The following is a 15,041-nucleotide window of genomic DNA, read 5'->3' as shown; positions in this document are numbered from 1 at the left end:
TGGTTCCTCCTCTTTCGGTGGGATTTGCAGAACACCGCACGTTTACCTCCCGTCCATCCCGCGTAAACAGTAATTGGACGTTTAATTGAGGGGGTGAAATGTCCGCCGTGGCCCGACAAACATCCGTACAAAATGCGACTCCTTCTGTAAACGCGGCGTGTTTACTCTCTGCAGAGGCCCGTGTTGATTTAGGTGATGGGAACCGGCCGCTCGGCGCTCCCTCCGGACTTTGATGCCTCGAGGCCGACCATTGTGTTCCAGCGACGGGCTCTGAATCTCGGGGCCCCGGTTGGCTCTGGGTGGGAGGGGGACGGGGGGGGGGGGTGGTTGGTCCGACCATTGAACCTCTGCGAAGATTAACTGTTATTACCGGGCGTCTTTGTGCGTCCGGGGCCGCTCTCGGCATACCAGCAAAGGAACAAAAAAAAAAAAAAAGAAAAAGAAAAAAGCGCTCCTCCGCCAGCCCCTCCAGTGGAGGAGGCTTCAGGAAGCAGCAGGTCGGACTCGCTTTTATCTGCTGACGAGAGCACGAGAGCGCTAAGTGGTCTCTCCACTGACAACAAGGTCCTTTTTAGGAGAAGAGGTCCGATATGCGCCGTATTAGCCCCGACACACACACACACACACACACACACACGCACATGCAATGGAAAAACGTTCTATTTTGGGAAAGACGAGGTCACAGATCACCTTAATAAAGAGGCAGGAATGTGTTGAGACACTTGTGCTGCAGCACTAATGAGCTTTGCATTCAGACTCGTCCCCGCTTGCACTGGAAAACACACGTTACGCGACGCCAACGCGACGCCAACGCGGCGCCAACGCACGTGACCTCCGAAAAGGAGGAGGCCGAAGACACACGAGCGCCGCCGCGCGTGTCGGCGCCGAAATTGGTGAAAGTTGAGCGAGGTCTAAAGGGTTAAAACCGTCTCCGGCGTCAACGCTTCTGCCGGTGTGGCGGTCGGCTGTGTGACCGTGTTCACTGGTGACTCGGCCGAACGCGTCCGAGGTTTACGATTTAATCTGTGTCGTTATCTGCGTGTCTTTTAGACGAAACGAGCATTTCGCGATCTTTTCTGAAAACTTAAAAAATATTTCACGATCTTTTCTGAAAACTTAAAAAATATTTCACGATCTTTTTGAAAACTAAAAAAATGTTTCACGATATATCTGAAAAAAATTGAATGTAAAAAAGTATTTCACGATCTTTTCCTAAACGTAAACAAGTTTTTCACGATCTTTTCAAAAAACTAAAAAAATATTTCACGATCTTTTGCTAAAAGTAAACAAATATGTCACAATCTTTCTGAAAACTAAAAAAAGATCTCACGATCTTTTTCTAAACCAGTATTTCACAATATTTTCTAAAAACTACAAAATTATTTCACAATATTTTCTAAAACTAAAAATATATTTTACGATCTTCTCCTAAAACTAAAGACTAGTGGACATCAGAGGAACTGCAGCCCCAATGTCTTTTCTGTGTTATTGCACAAACCTGATCTTTCACATCTCATTAATTGGTGATCGTTAAATCGTTATCACATTATTGATTACTTTAATAAATGTCACCAAAAACCATCAACAACCAGCGTCTGTCTGTGGACCAGCAGGGGGCGACAGCGGCTCCACATCTTTCTGTCTTCACTTTGACAGATTCGGTTGTAAACGAGACCCTGAACGCCCCTCCCCTCCCCCCCCCCCTCCCCCGCCCCGCCCCGCCCTCGCCTGAAACAGAGCGATTTTTCAAACCAGCGTTGGCTTTTTCTGAATAAACCTTCCCACCGGTTCTAAAGGAGCCGTTTGCTGGCGACCGGGAGCACAACAGAGCCACCTGACGGCGCCGCCGGCCAGCAGGGCTTCACCTCAATGCCTTCAGAAAGCGGCTTCATGCGTGTCCTGCCTGCAAGCCGAAGGGAGGAGAGAGCAGAAAGGCCTTGAAGAGAAAAAAAAGAGTCTGCAGAGTGCAACTCCGAGCTGTAACTCCGAGTTCCCTAGCAACACGCCGCGCAAGATGAAACCGAAAGGGCTTCGCCGACCTCTCCTCATCTGCTGTTTTTGTGTTTATTCAGCGCCGTTTCATTGTCTTCTCACTGAAGCAAAGTTTGGTTTTATTAAGTAAATACCTGGGTGTGTTTTCCCCTGTTTGGGTTGGTAATCCTGAACCCGCATCCAGCCAAACACACACACACACACATTTCTCCCTCAATGCATTTCCACCATTTGCATTTCCACTGTAATCTCTCACTCTGCCTCGGACCTGTTGAGTCTTAAACACCCCCCCCCCCCTCCATCATTCTGCCCCGTCACCGAGAAGCAGAAGAAAACCAAGACAAAAGCGCGAATGCATAATTAATATAGCGAAGCTGCGTTTTTAATTGTTGCCGGTGTTCAAAGTGGCCCCGGGCCCACGAGGCATTGTCTTCTCGGTTCGGGCCGGCTGCTTCCGATGGCAGAGCTTCATTCAGGTCCCTTTTTCTTTTTTTTTTTTTTAGGGCCCGAGCGCCGCAGAAGCAGCGGCAGACAACGGCTCCAAGCTCGCCTCTTTTCTCAGGGTGTCTGCCCGCACAATGGACTTCCTTAGCCAGCGCACAAAAGAGGTTGGCGCGTGAAAAAAAAAGAAGAAGAAGAAGAAGAAAAAAAAAAAAGAACCCAAATTCAATGGCATTCCTCTCCTACAATGCGCTCTGAGAATATGCGCTTGTCCCCTCTCCTTTCTCCCTCCTCTCTCTTTCAGCGCCGGGTGATGAATTAGGATGATGTGTGAGGGATCAGGAAGTGATATATATTCCGTGTAAAAGTGCAGAGTGGAGACGATTAGGGAAAGAAACGGGTCGATGGCGGCGGTGAAAAGTCAGAGGATCGCCAATTATTTGGTTTTAACGATTCATCATCCAGAGGGCGAGGGAAACCTCATGGTGGCTCTGGAGGAACAGTCAGTAAGGAACAGACCCATGAATGCCTGAAGACTTCTATACAACCAGAGCAGTCGCCCCCCCTGGTGGTCAGGAGAGAGAATGCAGCTTTAACACATGAAGCATAGACTTCTATACAACCAGAGGAGTCGCCCCCTGGTGGTCAGGAGAGAGAATGCAGCTTTAACACATGAAGCATAGACTTCTATACAACCAGAGGGGTCGCCCCCTGGTGGTGAGTAGAGAGAATGCAGCTTTAACACATGAAGCATAGACTTCTATACAACCAGAGGAGTCGCCCCCTGGTGGTCAGGAGAGAGAATGCAGCTTTAACACATGAAGCATAGACTTCTATACAACCAGAGGAGTCGCCCCCTGGTGGTGAGTAGAGAGAATGCAGCTTTAACACATGAAGCACAGACTTCTATACAACCAGAGGAGTCGCCCTCTGGTGGTGAGTAGAGAGAATGCAGCTTTAACACATGAAGCACAGACTTCTGTACAATCAGGAGTCGACCCTGGTGGTCAGGAGAGAGAATGCAGCTTTAACACATGAAGACTTCTATACAACCAGAGGAGTCGCCAGGGCTTCAGATATCGTCGGTAAATGAAGTGCAGCATAACTTCTAATGTTTTCGAAGATGTCGACCTGGAGTGGACGTCTTTTGGGAGCAAAGGAGTCAAAACTCAACTCATTGACTCATTTGATTTACGTAACTTACATTAACCCAAAACCATCTCTTTTTTTTTTTTTTACCAAACACAACCAAGTAGTCGTCGTGTGACCCAAACCTCAATCGTTCCACAGCGTTTAACCACGTCGCGAACAACCCGAGTCGTCTCATCACACTTCTTTATTCCAGAAAGAAGTCGTAGGAAACAACAATGCTGTGACCCGACTGTTGTTCTCACGATGTTATGGATCCATCAGCGCACACAGTGAGGGGTGACATTAGCTCCCCTATCACATCCTCTGTGTGAGGCGTCGCAGTGGGTGAGTTGAGAGCCGGAGGTTGGTGGGGTTTGTGTATTTCTTTGAGGGGGGGGGGGTGGGGGTCCTCTACCATTGTCGGGCGCACATTGAGCCCCTGTTGGCACGCCGGCCGGCATCTCACAAAGGGCCACGACGGAGGGAGAGTCGATCCGGGTGGACGTCACCGACACCCGCAGCCTAATCCTCCAGCCCTGTACATCTGCGCCGGGACAGTTTCTAAAGCAAGCCCCTCTCTCTCTCTCTCTCTCTCTCTCTCTCTCTCTCCCTCTCAAATTCCCTCCTCCCCATCATGCACCGACTCCTTTCTTTCCGCTCAGTTTTATTCTGCAGCAAGGAGAAAGGACGAGCTTTTGTGGCGGCACCATGGTGTCACGCAGACACAAGACCTGAGGCTGCCGGTCGTCGAATGGAAGCTCTCTCTGGGCCTTTCACGGCGCTCACTTTGCTCATGTCGACTCGGGGGGGGAAAAAGAGAGGGGGAAACTCTTATTCCAGCACGTGAAAAGGCTTCCAGACGGGGACATGAAGGCCGGCTCTTCACATCGGACACAATTGACTTTGAAAGCCGGCGTTTCTCTGAGAGTGGTAGGGAGTGTTTGCCGGGATGTTGGCATCATGTTTTAATTGAATTCGACTGTCGGCGGGTCTCAAAGGGGCCCAAACAAGCTTATTATGAAAACGCTCTTCTGGGATCGTGCTGAAGAAAACCAGGGACAAACATGAGAGAGAAAAAAGGTCAAATGGCTTTGACATGCTGCTGCCATCATTCTGGTTATTTCTGACTTCTAAAACAGGCAAATGATTATAGCAACTATTTCCAAAAGAGTAAAAGAAAGAGAATAAGGCTGGCAGTATTTTTTCAGTTAGGTTAAGGCCACAAGACTACTTAAGTTTAGGAAAATATATGATTATGTTATTGGATCCTTTATTAAAGAGATCACAGGACGTTCCCCACAAGATACACACAAACAGATAAAGAACGTAAAACAAACCGTTTCAGATTCAACATTTATAATACAAAAGGGTCATAAAAGCTCAGTCACAGAGCTCCACCAAGAGGAGGAGCAACACTGAGAAGAAGAGAGTTTCAACGTCATATTTCCTCCAGTGAAATGAAAGTAAAGTTAGTCTGAGAGACAGCAGAGCGGCAGTCGAGACAAGTCTCTCTGTTTCAGAGAAACATTCACCTGAATCCGGCAGCTTTTCCTCATCAACCAAACTCTGGTGAGTACGCTGTTATACAAAGACTAACTTCACTTCAAAAAACAATACGGCAGCCAAGAAAAATAAGCACCAGCAGCTAAACTAGGCCTGCTAGACGCTAATTAGTGTATAACTTGAATTGCCTGTAAAGGCAGAAATGTGAAATATGACGTATTACAAGCTGTTACACAACTTGGTAAATATCCTTGAACTTCAAACTCTTTTTTTATAAAGCGCGTAGGATACATACCGAAAGGAAAATGGCGCACGCCCAAGAAAAAACTCAACTGAGGTCCATATGGTGACCATGGAGGGTTGTAGGAGAAAGTATATATATATACAATACATATATCTAATTTATAAAGTGCGTAGGAAACAGGAAAATGGCGCACGCCCAAGAAAAAACTCAACTGAGGTCTATTTGGTGACCATGGACGGTTGTAGGGAGAAAGTATGTATATATATATATATATATATATATATATATATATATATATATATATATATATATACATATACATATATATATATATATATATATATATATATATATATATATATATATAGTGTAGTAATACATATATCTAATTTATAAAGTGCGTAGGACACAAAGGGAAAATGACCCACGCCCAAGAAAGAATTATGGTAGATTTAATTATAACCAGATGAGCAGCATTACTCAGCCTCTATGCCCTCGGCCACAAACTGTACATACCAATGCATTGTATAGCTGTGACTCATCAACACAAGCACAAAAAAACTGCTGCTTTGAAACTTTACAACAAAGAGGATTTAAACATGCACATTCACATGTGATACGAAGAGAAATTAAATGTGTTAGAGGCGTCATTATATCACATTTATTTCCTAAAGTGTGACTTCCATTCCCCCCTTGGTTCACGGTCTCATGTGCGTTTAGTTTGTTTTTCCAACCATCCATCCATTTTCATCCGCTTATCCGGGATCGGTTTGCGGTGGCAGCAGGCCCTGCAGGCCGATCCAGACTTTAATCTCACCCGCAACATTTTCCAGCTCTTTCTTGGGGATCCCCGGGTCTCTTACCAGTTGGACGTGCCCAGACAACCTCTGATGATTCGTTGCCCCAACCACCTAAGATGACTATTTTGGACACCAAGGAGTCAACTCCAAGTTCCCGCCCGATGTCCGAGCTCCTTACCCTATCTCTCAGGCTGAGTCCGGCCATCCTACGGAAGAAGCTCATTTCGGCCGCTTGTATCCGCGACCTTGTTTTTTTGGTCACTACCAGCAGGATCACATCATCTGCAAACAGCATAGAAGCCATCCTGAGACCCCTAGATATCCTGTCTATGAAAATCACGAACAGGACCGGTGATAAAGGACAGTCCCGGCGGAGGCCAACACCCACCGGGACTGTGTCTGACTCAATGCCGACAATACGAACACAGCTCCTACTGCAGGCGTACAGAGACCGGATAGCCGGTTGCAATGGGTCCGGCACCCTATACTCCCGCAGACCCCCGACAAAACCCCCCAGGGGACTCGGTCGAAAGCCTTCTCCAAGTCCACAAAGCACATATAGACTCCTCTTGAATCTGAGGTCCGAGCCTCCTCTCCAGCACCATAGCATATGCTTTCCCAGGGAGGCTGCGTAGTGTGGTACCCCGATAGTTTGAGCCCACTCTCTTGATAATGGGAACCACCACCCCGGTCTGCCATTCAATGGGAACCATTTCCGACCCCCAGGCCTGTCAGTCAAGACAGCTCAACAATGTCTTGCGCCTTTAGCATCTCAGGGCAGATCTCATCCACCCCTAGGTGCCTTGCTACCAAGGAGCATTACAGCCGGCTCCCCCACCATCTGATGGTGATCAGTTGACAACTTTGATGAAGCCTTCAGCCTGTTTCTCTGTCTTTCTCTGCTTCTCTTTGATGGTGTGGACCTCATTTGAACACAGGACCTATACTGTGCGGTATTAAACAATTTACTGTTCATAAATTAACAGAAGTTTTGCTTGTCTCTCTTGTTGTCCTCAGAGTGTCGATATGTCTGCTGCCAGCTGTCTGCTGACTGAAGATCAGTTTCTGTGCTCCATCTGTTTGCATGTGTTCACTGATCCAGTCACCATACCATGTGGACACAACTTCTGTAAAGCCTGCATCACTGAACACTGGAACGTTAATTTCCCGTCTCAGTGTCCCAACTGTAACAAGCGTTTCTCCACCAGACCTGAGCTGAAGGTCAACACCTTCATCTGTGAGATGGCTGCTCAGTTCAGACAGTCAGCTCAACAGGAAGCCAGCAGCAGCAGCTCAGAGCAACAAGCTGCCAAACCAGGAGAAGTTCCCTGTGACGTCTGCACTGGAACCAGACTGAAGGCCCTGAAGTCCTGCCTGGTGTGTCTGGTCTCCTACTGTGAGACTCACCTGGAGCCTCATCTGACAAGACCAGGTCTGAAGAGACATCAGCTGATCGACCCTGTGGAGAACCTGGAAGACAGGATGTGTACAAAGCACGATAAACTGCTGGAGCTGTTCTGTAAGACCGACCAGATGTGTGTCTGCGCGCTCTGCACTGTTCTCGACCACAAGAACCATGATGTTGTTCCTCTGAAAGAAGAGTATGAAAGAAAGAAGGCCGAGCTGAAGAAGACTGATGTTGAAATCCAACAGATGATCCAGAAGAGACGACTGAAGATTCAAGAGATCAAACACTCGGTGGAGCTCAGTGAGGAAGATGGAAATGAAGAGATAGCAGGTGGTGTTCAGGTCTTCACCGCTCTGAAGGAGTCTGTTGAGAGAAGCCAGGCCGAGCTCATCCACACCATCAAAGAGAAGCAGAGAAAGACAAAGAAACAGGCTGAAGGCTTCATCAAAGAGCTGGAACAGGAAATCTGTGAGCTGAAGAAGAGAAGCACTGAGGTGGAGCAGCTCTCACTCTCTGAAGACCACCTCCACCTCCTCCAGAGATCCAGGACCCTGAAGGCTGCTCCACCCACCAAGAACTGGACAGGAGTCAGAGTCAGTCCACCTTCATATGAGGGGACTGTGGTGAGAGCTGTGAATCAGCTGGAGGAGACGCTCAGTAACCAGATGAAGAAGCTGCTTGAGATCGAGCTGAAGAGGGTCCAGCAGTCTGCAGTGGATGTGACTCTTGATCCTGATACAGCTCATCCCAACCTCATCCTGACTAATGATGGAAAACAAGGTAAAACTGGTGATGTCAAGAAGAATCTCCCAACCAATCCAGAGAGATTTGATACTTCTGTTAATGTCTTAGCAAAGCAGAGTTTCTCTTCAGGAAGATTTTACTTCGAGGTTCAGGTTAAAGGGAAGACTGAGTGGGCTTTAGGAGTGGTGAGAGAGTCCATCAACAGGAAGGGAAGCATCACACCAACTCCTCAGAAAGGTTTCTGGACGATAAGGTTGAGGAATGAGAATCAGTACTCAGCTCGTGATGACCCTCCAGTCCGTCTCTCTCTGAGGTCTGGGCCTCAGAAGGTGGGGGTGTTTGTGGACTATGAGGAGGGTCTGGTCTCCTTTCATGACGTTGATGCTGCAGCTCTTATCTACTCCTTTACTGGCTGCTGCTTCACTGAGAAACTCTACCCATTCTTTAATCCAGGTCTTAATGCTGGTGGTAAAAACTCTGCTCCTCTGATCATCTCTCCTGTCAATGACCTTGAGTAGAACAACCACTTGATTCTCTACAGAGAGCTTTACTTTCATCTAACACAATACATGTGTACGTTTATTGGTGATTGATACAGTGTGTTTTCTTTCTATAGATATTTCTTTGATTTGGATTACCAGGTGGGGTGAAAACAACCTATGATGGTGGAATGTGTGACAGTCACCTGCCATCATTCATTGTGTATAATGAGTGCATACTGGCACAAACTACCGAAAAACTCTTTATGAATAAGACAAAAGTATGTAGCTTTTCTTTTTTCTTTTAAAATAAAAAAGCTAAATAAAGTCACAATGTGTCTGGTGAAGTCATTTTGTTTTCTTGTTTCTAATGACACCAAATCATGTGATTAAAAAGCCTGTCAGCCGTCAGATCGATGGCTCTGTGACATGATGTGCTGATGTTTCAGGTTGGAGTTGTTGGAGCAGCTGATGGGAACACTAAACCAGTGCTGCCAGTTGGTGGAGAATACATGAGATGTGAGGACGCCCTCTACAGGAGGTCATGACAAACTGCACCCTGCTCTGAATAAAACACTACGGTCAGATGCTGAAGCAGAATACATGAACGCAGGAGCACAAATACATCTGAGCCCAGCAGCGCCCGTTATCAGACGAGGAAATGATTAAATAAAAGTCATTGACATTTCCTACAGGATCTATGGAACCACAATCTTGATTAACACCACTCTCCAAGCTTGTGTGAATCTAATAAGGTATGATAGATTCTTGTGGGTTGTGTATTACTTTTTCGAATGAGAAGAAATCTATGCAAATTTTGATACCCAGCATGCCCCAATGCCATGAAGGTAGATTTGTGACATTTTTCCCCCAAGAAAATTTCTAGTTTGTAAAGAAATTATCTCCAAATCTTTGCTCTCAATTAAAAAAATTGCTCTCAAAAAAAAAAATTTGCTGTAAAAAAAAACTCTCTAAAAGAAATTTGCGCTCCAAAAAAAAAATTGCTCTAAAAAAAAATTCTGTGGAGTCATTTTTTAAATTTATAGTTGCTTGTTGGGACGACATCACAAGAACCGACCATCACACTGATTCCATGTGTTGGTGTCATGTATTCTAATAATTACATTACCTGCCATCAAGACACCAAGACGGTGACCACACCGGGAGCCGCTTCCTCCGGCTGACAGATGGACTCTAAATGTAACCCCCTGACCTGCAGGAACAACAACAACAACAGCAACAACAACAGCGCGGCTCCACATTCTGCCGCGTCACCAAAGAACCCGATGACAGACGAGCGGTTTTGGAACGACCTCCAAACTGTTGACCCCGTCGGGTGTGAAGCAACGACGCGCAGCAGGTGTGTTAATGTGCTGAACCCATCAAGCAGTCAGATGAAAGCGAGGCAACGAAACACGTAATTAAGCATTAATTACATGTTCTTGCCCACCAGGGGGCAGCAGAACGAGCGGAAACCACCACACGGGCCATGTTTATTTAAGTTTGCTTTATTTCTGTCAGTAATGAAATATGACAGAATGCACCAGACCAAACCGGTCTTGATGTCGGCCATTTTATCTGAACAGAGATTTGTTTTTGTTGCTGCTGTTCATATTTCGGATGATGCGAATAAAAAAAAAACAGCACTACTCTGCGGTTTGGTTTTGTTGGTTGCATCGCAAATAAGCTACAACTGCGTTTCGTTGTGCCTGTAATGACAATAAATGATCTTTGAATCGTTAAAGTGGCAAATTTGCAAGTGCCTACATCATTTAAAGCGTTGATGGTAAAAAAAAAAAGAAAGTATTTTAATGTCAAGAGTCTCAGAGGAAAAACAGTATAAATATATATTTTTTAAACGTGTAATAAAAAGATCCTTTGAGGTTTGTGCCAATGAATCACTCATAAACACGGTACATAAATAAATAAATAAATAAATACAGTTGCATTACTTCATCATACACTTGTCACTTTCACGAAGAATCCACCAACTTTGTTCCTCGTTGTTAACAGATCGTGTTTCCATCCTTCAGTCCGGGCCGCGCAGCCGGATGACAGACGCTAATCAGCAATAATCCAGGTCAAAGGTCACGTTTACAGCCGCTCTGGGACGAGAGTGGGCGCTCATGCCGCTGAGAGTCTTTTCACCTCGGACCTGTAACGCGAGTCGACTCGTTCAACACGAAGCCGTGATGGACGCGGGGCGTTGCCGAGCCCTGTTGGTTGTTCTGGAAACCAAATAACAAGTCACCATCTCTCTCAAAAAAGTCAAAAGGTCGGTCCTTCCAGTACAGGGGTGGACAGAATAATGACAACACCTTTACTCTGATGTGTAGTTTCTCGTCCGGGTCTGAAAAATGATCCCATGTTTCTTCATTATTTCATATTTTTAGTTCAATTCCAACTCCACGATCAGCTGATTTACAGACTTCTTTTCCAATGTACGTCTTCGGGAAAAGTCTTTTTGGGCTCCATGCCGTCACATGTTAGTCGTGGTTCCACCTTTTGGCCACTACGTCAATCCTTGGCGCTCTTTCTGGAGCTATTCACTATTATTCTCGAGTTATCAGCTGATTTACAGACTTCTTTTCCAATGTACGTCTTTGGAAAAAGTCTTTTTGGGCTCCATGCCGTCACATGTTAGTCGTAGTTCCACCTTTTGGCCACTATGTCAATCCCTGGCGCTCTTCCTGGATATCGGTGGCGAAGTGTTCTTGAGTTACGCTCGTGATTTTACGGACACGTTTTCCGTTCTTAAGTTACGTTGTTTACATTTTACTTACTTCTCTTATTTCCCCACGTGGTTTTTGCAGCCCGACCTTTAAACTGCCGTCGTTTTTTACGCCGGCCAAGTGGCGTAAAAAAAAAATAGCTCGAAATAGCCAGAAAATGCTCAGAATGTCCTTAAAATATCGTGCTCTTTACAAGTCTTCCCACGAGATGAAGCTTGACCGATGGTTTATTCATCGCTCCCAAAGAGTCCGACAACCCATGTCCTGGTGTAAACAGCCTCGGGGTTCACCGACAGGCGTCAATCTGCGCTTAATCCCAGCATCCTCGGGAGAGAACAAGTGTTTCCCTGACAACAACAACACGACCACGCCGCGCTTCACGCGTTGCGCAACCGATCTCCGGTGTCGTCTTGTTCCCAACTCGACGTCCATTCTTTGAAGGCACGAGCCGCTGGAGAGCCTCTCGGCAAAGGCCGCTCAGAGGGCTCACATTCCTGCTGTAAGCCTATCTCATTGACACCCAACACACACACACACACACACACACACAACCCAACATCCTAAAAAAAGACAAGGCGATCAGCGGCCTCGCCCTCCGTCAGGCCCCTCCGGCAGCTGGGACCAGTAGATGAACGAGGACCCTGCGACTCGCCGACAGATCCGAGGGAGCCCGATGGAGGACGAGTCCACGCGGAGACTCCAGCAGGAAAAACGACTTCGGGAACATTCAAACCAAGAAGCGCTCGAGGAGTCAGAAGAAGAACCATGAGCACCTTCGGGCGCCGCCGGGAGCCGAAGAGGCACGAGGAGGCGGACGAGGACGAGCTGCTGGCTGCGCTGTCCTCCGAGGAGCTCCGGCAGCTGGAGAGCGAGCTGGCCGACCTGGACGACGACGTGCCCACCGGCCTGAGGCAGCGAGACCAGACCGCCAAGACCCCCACGGGGAGCTTCGACCGGGACGCTCTGCTCAAGTACTGGGAGGACGAGAACAGGAAGCTGCTGGAGGACGGGAACAAGAAGCTGCCGGAGGACGAGAGGACGGTGAGGAGGGACATCGGGACGTTTCACACGAGGGAGGATGGTTTAATCTGAGATTAGTGCGGATCTGAGTGACGCAAAACTACTTTTAGAACGAGTACGCCGTGTTTTAAACTAATACAAACTGTAGCAGAATAGATTGACTGAATTACATTTAATAGGTTTAAACTAGAAACTAAACAGATGTTTAAAAAGAATGATCAAAGTAAAAGTACTCATCATGCAGAATGATATATATGTTATTGTCGATGATTTTGCCTCCTTTTATATTATATATTAACGTTATTTACACACTGTCATTAAATACTGCTGGCTGTCTTAATCCCTGAAAATGTAAAAAAAAAAGAAAAGAAAAAGATAAAATTGATCTGAAAATGTGTTAATTTATAATAAAAAGTATGAAATAAATAAACTGCAACACATCAGTGAATCTAACAGAGAACATTGTTGCTTTTCTATCTTTATTTATTTTCTAATTATTTGGATTCCCAGACAACATGTGCAGTACTTTTTAATTATAGATTTGAGTGACAAGACTAAAAAAAGTCTCACTCGATCCAGATTGAAAAAAAAAATACTAATTAAGAAATGAGAAAACAGATTTAGTTTCAGTTTGGGATTAAAGGAGCCGGCCAACTATTTCTCATGAAGATCAGTTTACTCTTGGTAGAATATATATATATATATATATATATATATATATATATATATATATATATATATATATATATATATATGTTTTGTCTCAGCTTATGAATCTGTATGCAGGTGTGACTTCAGTTCAGTTGCGCTGTGTGCACACTGAGGGGATAAAAGCCAGAATATATAAGCCTCAATTCTTTCTAAAATGTGTATTATTTTCTATTTGCCGGTCACAAGTCCTCCACCGTTATGGAAGACCACTGGAAAAAAAGTATTTCTGATTCACTTCACGCAAATTAATTAAAGTAAAACAAAAAAAATGAATGGCGGTTTTGGCATGAAGCCCTTTTAAGCGTCCTTAGATGTTTGAGTTGTCCTCCCCAACTGGAATGATGCATATAATTATGAAGAAGTGTCACAATTATCAAGTTGGTGGACAGCGGTCTAAAAATACCGACTGCCAGAGAAATGCCGGCTTTAATGACCGCCGGCCAGCGTTGGGAGACGGGGCCCAATTAAAAGCCGGCGTCTGGAGAATGTCAGAGTTCGAGCTAATGTTCTGTCCCGTTATCGCGTGCAGGAGACGGGCCCGGACAACAGCAGAGGGAACCGAGGGCCGGAGACCGCCGGCGAGACGTCGGACGGCGACGGGAGGAAGAATCCTCAAAAGGGGAAGAAGGCGAACGTCCCGGCGAAGGAAGACGAGGCGGAAAAGAAAGACGAGGGCAAGAAGGAGTCTCCGACGAGGAGCGAAAGTCCGTCGAAGGTCTCGAAGATCCAACCGAGGGGGGCCGAGACCTCCGACGCGACGAGCGGCAACCCGACCGCCGTCGCCGAAACCCTGGAGCGGATCCGGTGCGACGACCCCGGCGTGAGCGAGGTCAACCTCAACAACATCGAGGACATCTCCCGGGACACCCTGCTGCGCTTCGCCGAGGCCCTGCGCGCAAACACCCACGTCCGGGTCTTCAGCCTCGCCAACACGCGCGCCGACGACCGCGTGGCGCTCGCCGTGTCCGAGATGCTGCGCGAGAACCGCAGCGTCAGGGACCTGAACGTGGAGTCCAACTTCGTGTCCGGTCGGGGCGTCCTGGCGCTGCTGGCGGCGCTGCAGCACAACCGGACGCTGGCGGAGCTGCGCTTCCACAACCAGCGGCACATGTGCGGCGGGAAGGTGGAGATGGAGATGGTGCAGCTGCTGAGGGGGAACACCACCCTGCTCAAGCTCGGCTACCAGTTCGACCTGGCGGGCCCGAGGATGGCGGCGACCGGCATCCTGACGCGCAACCAGGACCAACAGCGACAGCGGAGGCTCCGACAGAAGGAGGAGGAGGAGGAGGAGCAGAGGGCCAAGGAGGTGTCGGGACAAGGGCCCGGTTCATCGGCGGTAAACAAACCCCCAAAGAAGACGTCGCAATCCACCAAGACTGTTGGAAACCAGAAAAGAAACCCTCCTCCTCCTCCTCCTCCTCCTCCTCCTCCGTCTTTAGACCCGCCAACGAGGAAGATCTCCGAAATGGTCAAACAGCACGAGGGCTCGAACGCGGCGAAGAATCAGTCAAACCAACGGAAGGCAAAGTCAAAGAAGCTGAAGAACGGCGCCAACGAGAAGGAGAGCGCCGAAATCCTGAAGGAGCTGAAGAACGCCTTGAAGCCGTCCTCGACGCAGAAGAGGCGAGACGTGCCGGCGCGCCTGCCGCCGCCACCGCCGCCGCACACGTGGAGCCGCGACGACCTGATGCTAGCGATCCGCGAGAGCGGCGCTAGGTCCTTAAAAAGGGTAAGACTTCCATGTTCAAGACTGCATTCTCTCTCCTGACCACCAGGGGGCGATTCGTCTGGTTGTATAGAAGTCTATGCTTCATGTGTTGAAGCTGCATTCTCTCT

The 15,041-nt window shown here is 47.4% G+C and overlaps 2 protein-coding genes across 5 annotated transcripts; both read left to right on the top strand.

Moving 5' to 3' along the window:
- The first annotated feature begins 7,137 nt into the window (after window positions 1-7,137).
- On the top strand, window positions 7,138-8,995 carry LOC137803845 (E3 ubiquitin-protein ligase TRIM39-like). Of its 4 annotated transcripts, none has more exons than XM_068602640.1 (2): window positions 7,138-7,364; window positions 7,401-8,995. In XM_068602640.1, the coding sequence occupies exons 1-2, from the start codon at window positions 7,138-7,140 to the stop codon at window positions 8,779-8,781; spliced, it is 1,608 nt and encodes a 535-aa protein (XP_068458741.1). In that variant the 3' UTR covers window positions 8,782-8,995. The 4 variants fall into 4 exon arrangements, with proteins under 4 accessions (XP_068458741.1, XP_068458742.1, XP_068458743.1 ...); XM_068602641.1 differs by having other exon boundaries at window positions 7,138-7,809; window positions 7,879-8,995; XM_068602642.1 differs by having other exon boundaries at window positions 7,138-7,819; window positions 7,925-8,995.
- A 3,244-nt stretch (window positions 8,996-12,239) lies between these two features.
- lmod2a (leiomodin 2 (cardiac) a) lies at window positions 12,240-14,973 on the top strand. The gene is made up of 2 exons (XM_068602413.1): window positions 12,240-12,515; window positions 13,735-14,973. Exons 1-2 carry the CDS (start codon window positions 12,240-12,242, stop codon window positions 14,971-14,973), a joined length of 1,515 nt encoding a protein of 504 aa, XP_068458514.1.
- Window positions 14,974-15,041: the final 68 nt, after the last annotated feature.

This window comes from Clinocottus analis, unplaced genomic scaffold (genome assembly GCF_023055335.1).
Source record: "Clinocottus analis isolate CAN_PGR_092001 unplaced genomic scaffold, fCliAna1.0.p SCAF_6, whole genome shotgun sequence".
Classification (NCBI taxonomy): domain Eukaryota; kingdom Metazoa; phylum Chordata; class Actinopteri; order Perciformes; family Cottidae; genus Clinocottus; species Clinocottus analis.
This window is presented reverse-complemented; position numbering and strand designations above follow the sequence as displayed.

Coding starts and splice junctions, on each gene's coding strand:
- lmod2a (XM_068602413.1), top strand. CDS start 12,240: ATGAGCACCTTCGGGCGCCGCCGGGAGCCGAAGAGGCACGAGGAGGCG. Junction 12,516..13,734: donor TGCCGGAGGACGAGAGGACG/GTGAGGAGGGAC, acceptor TATCGCGTGCAG/GAGACGGGCCCGGACAACAG.
- LOC137803845 (XM_068602639.1), top strand. CDS start 7,138: ATGTCTGCTGCCAGCTGTCTGCTGACTGAAGATCAGTTTCTGTGCTCC.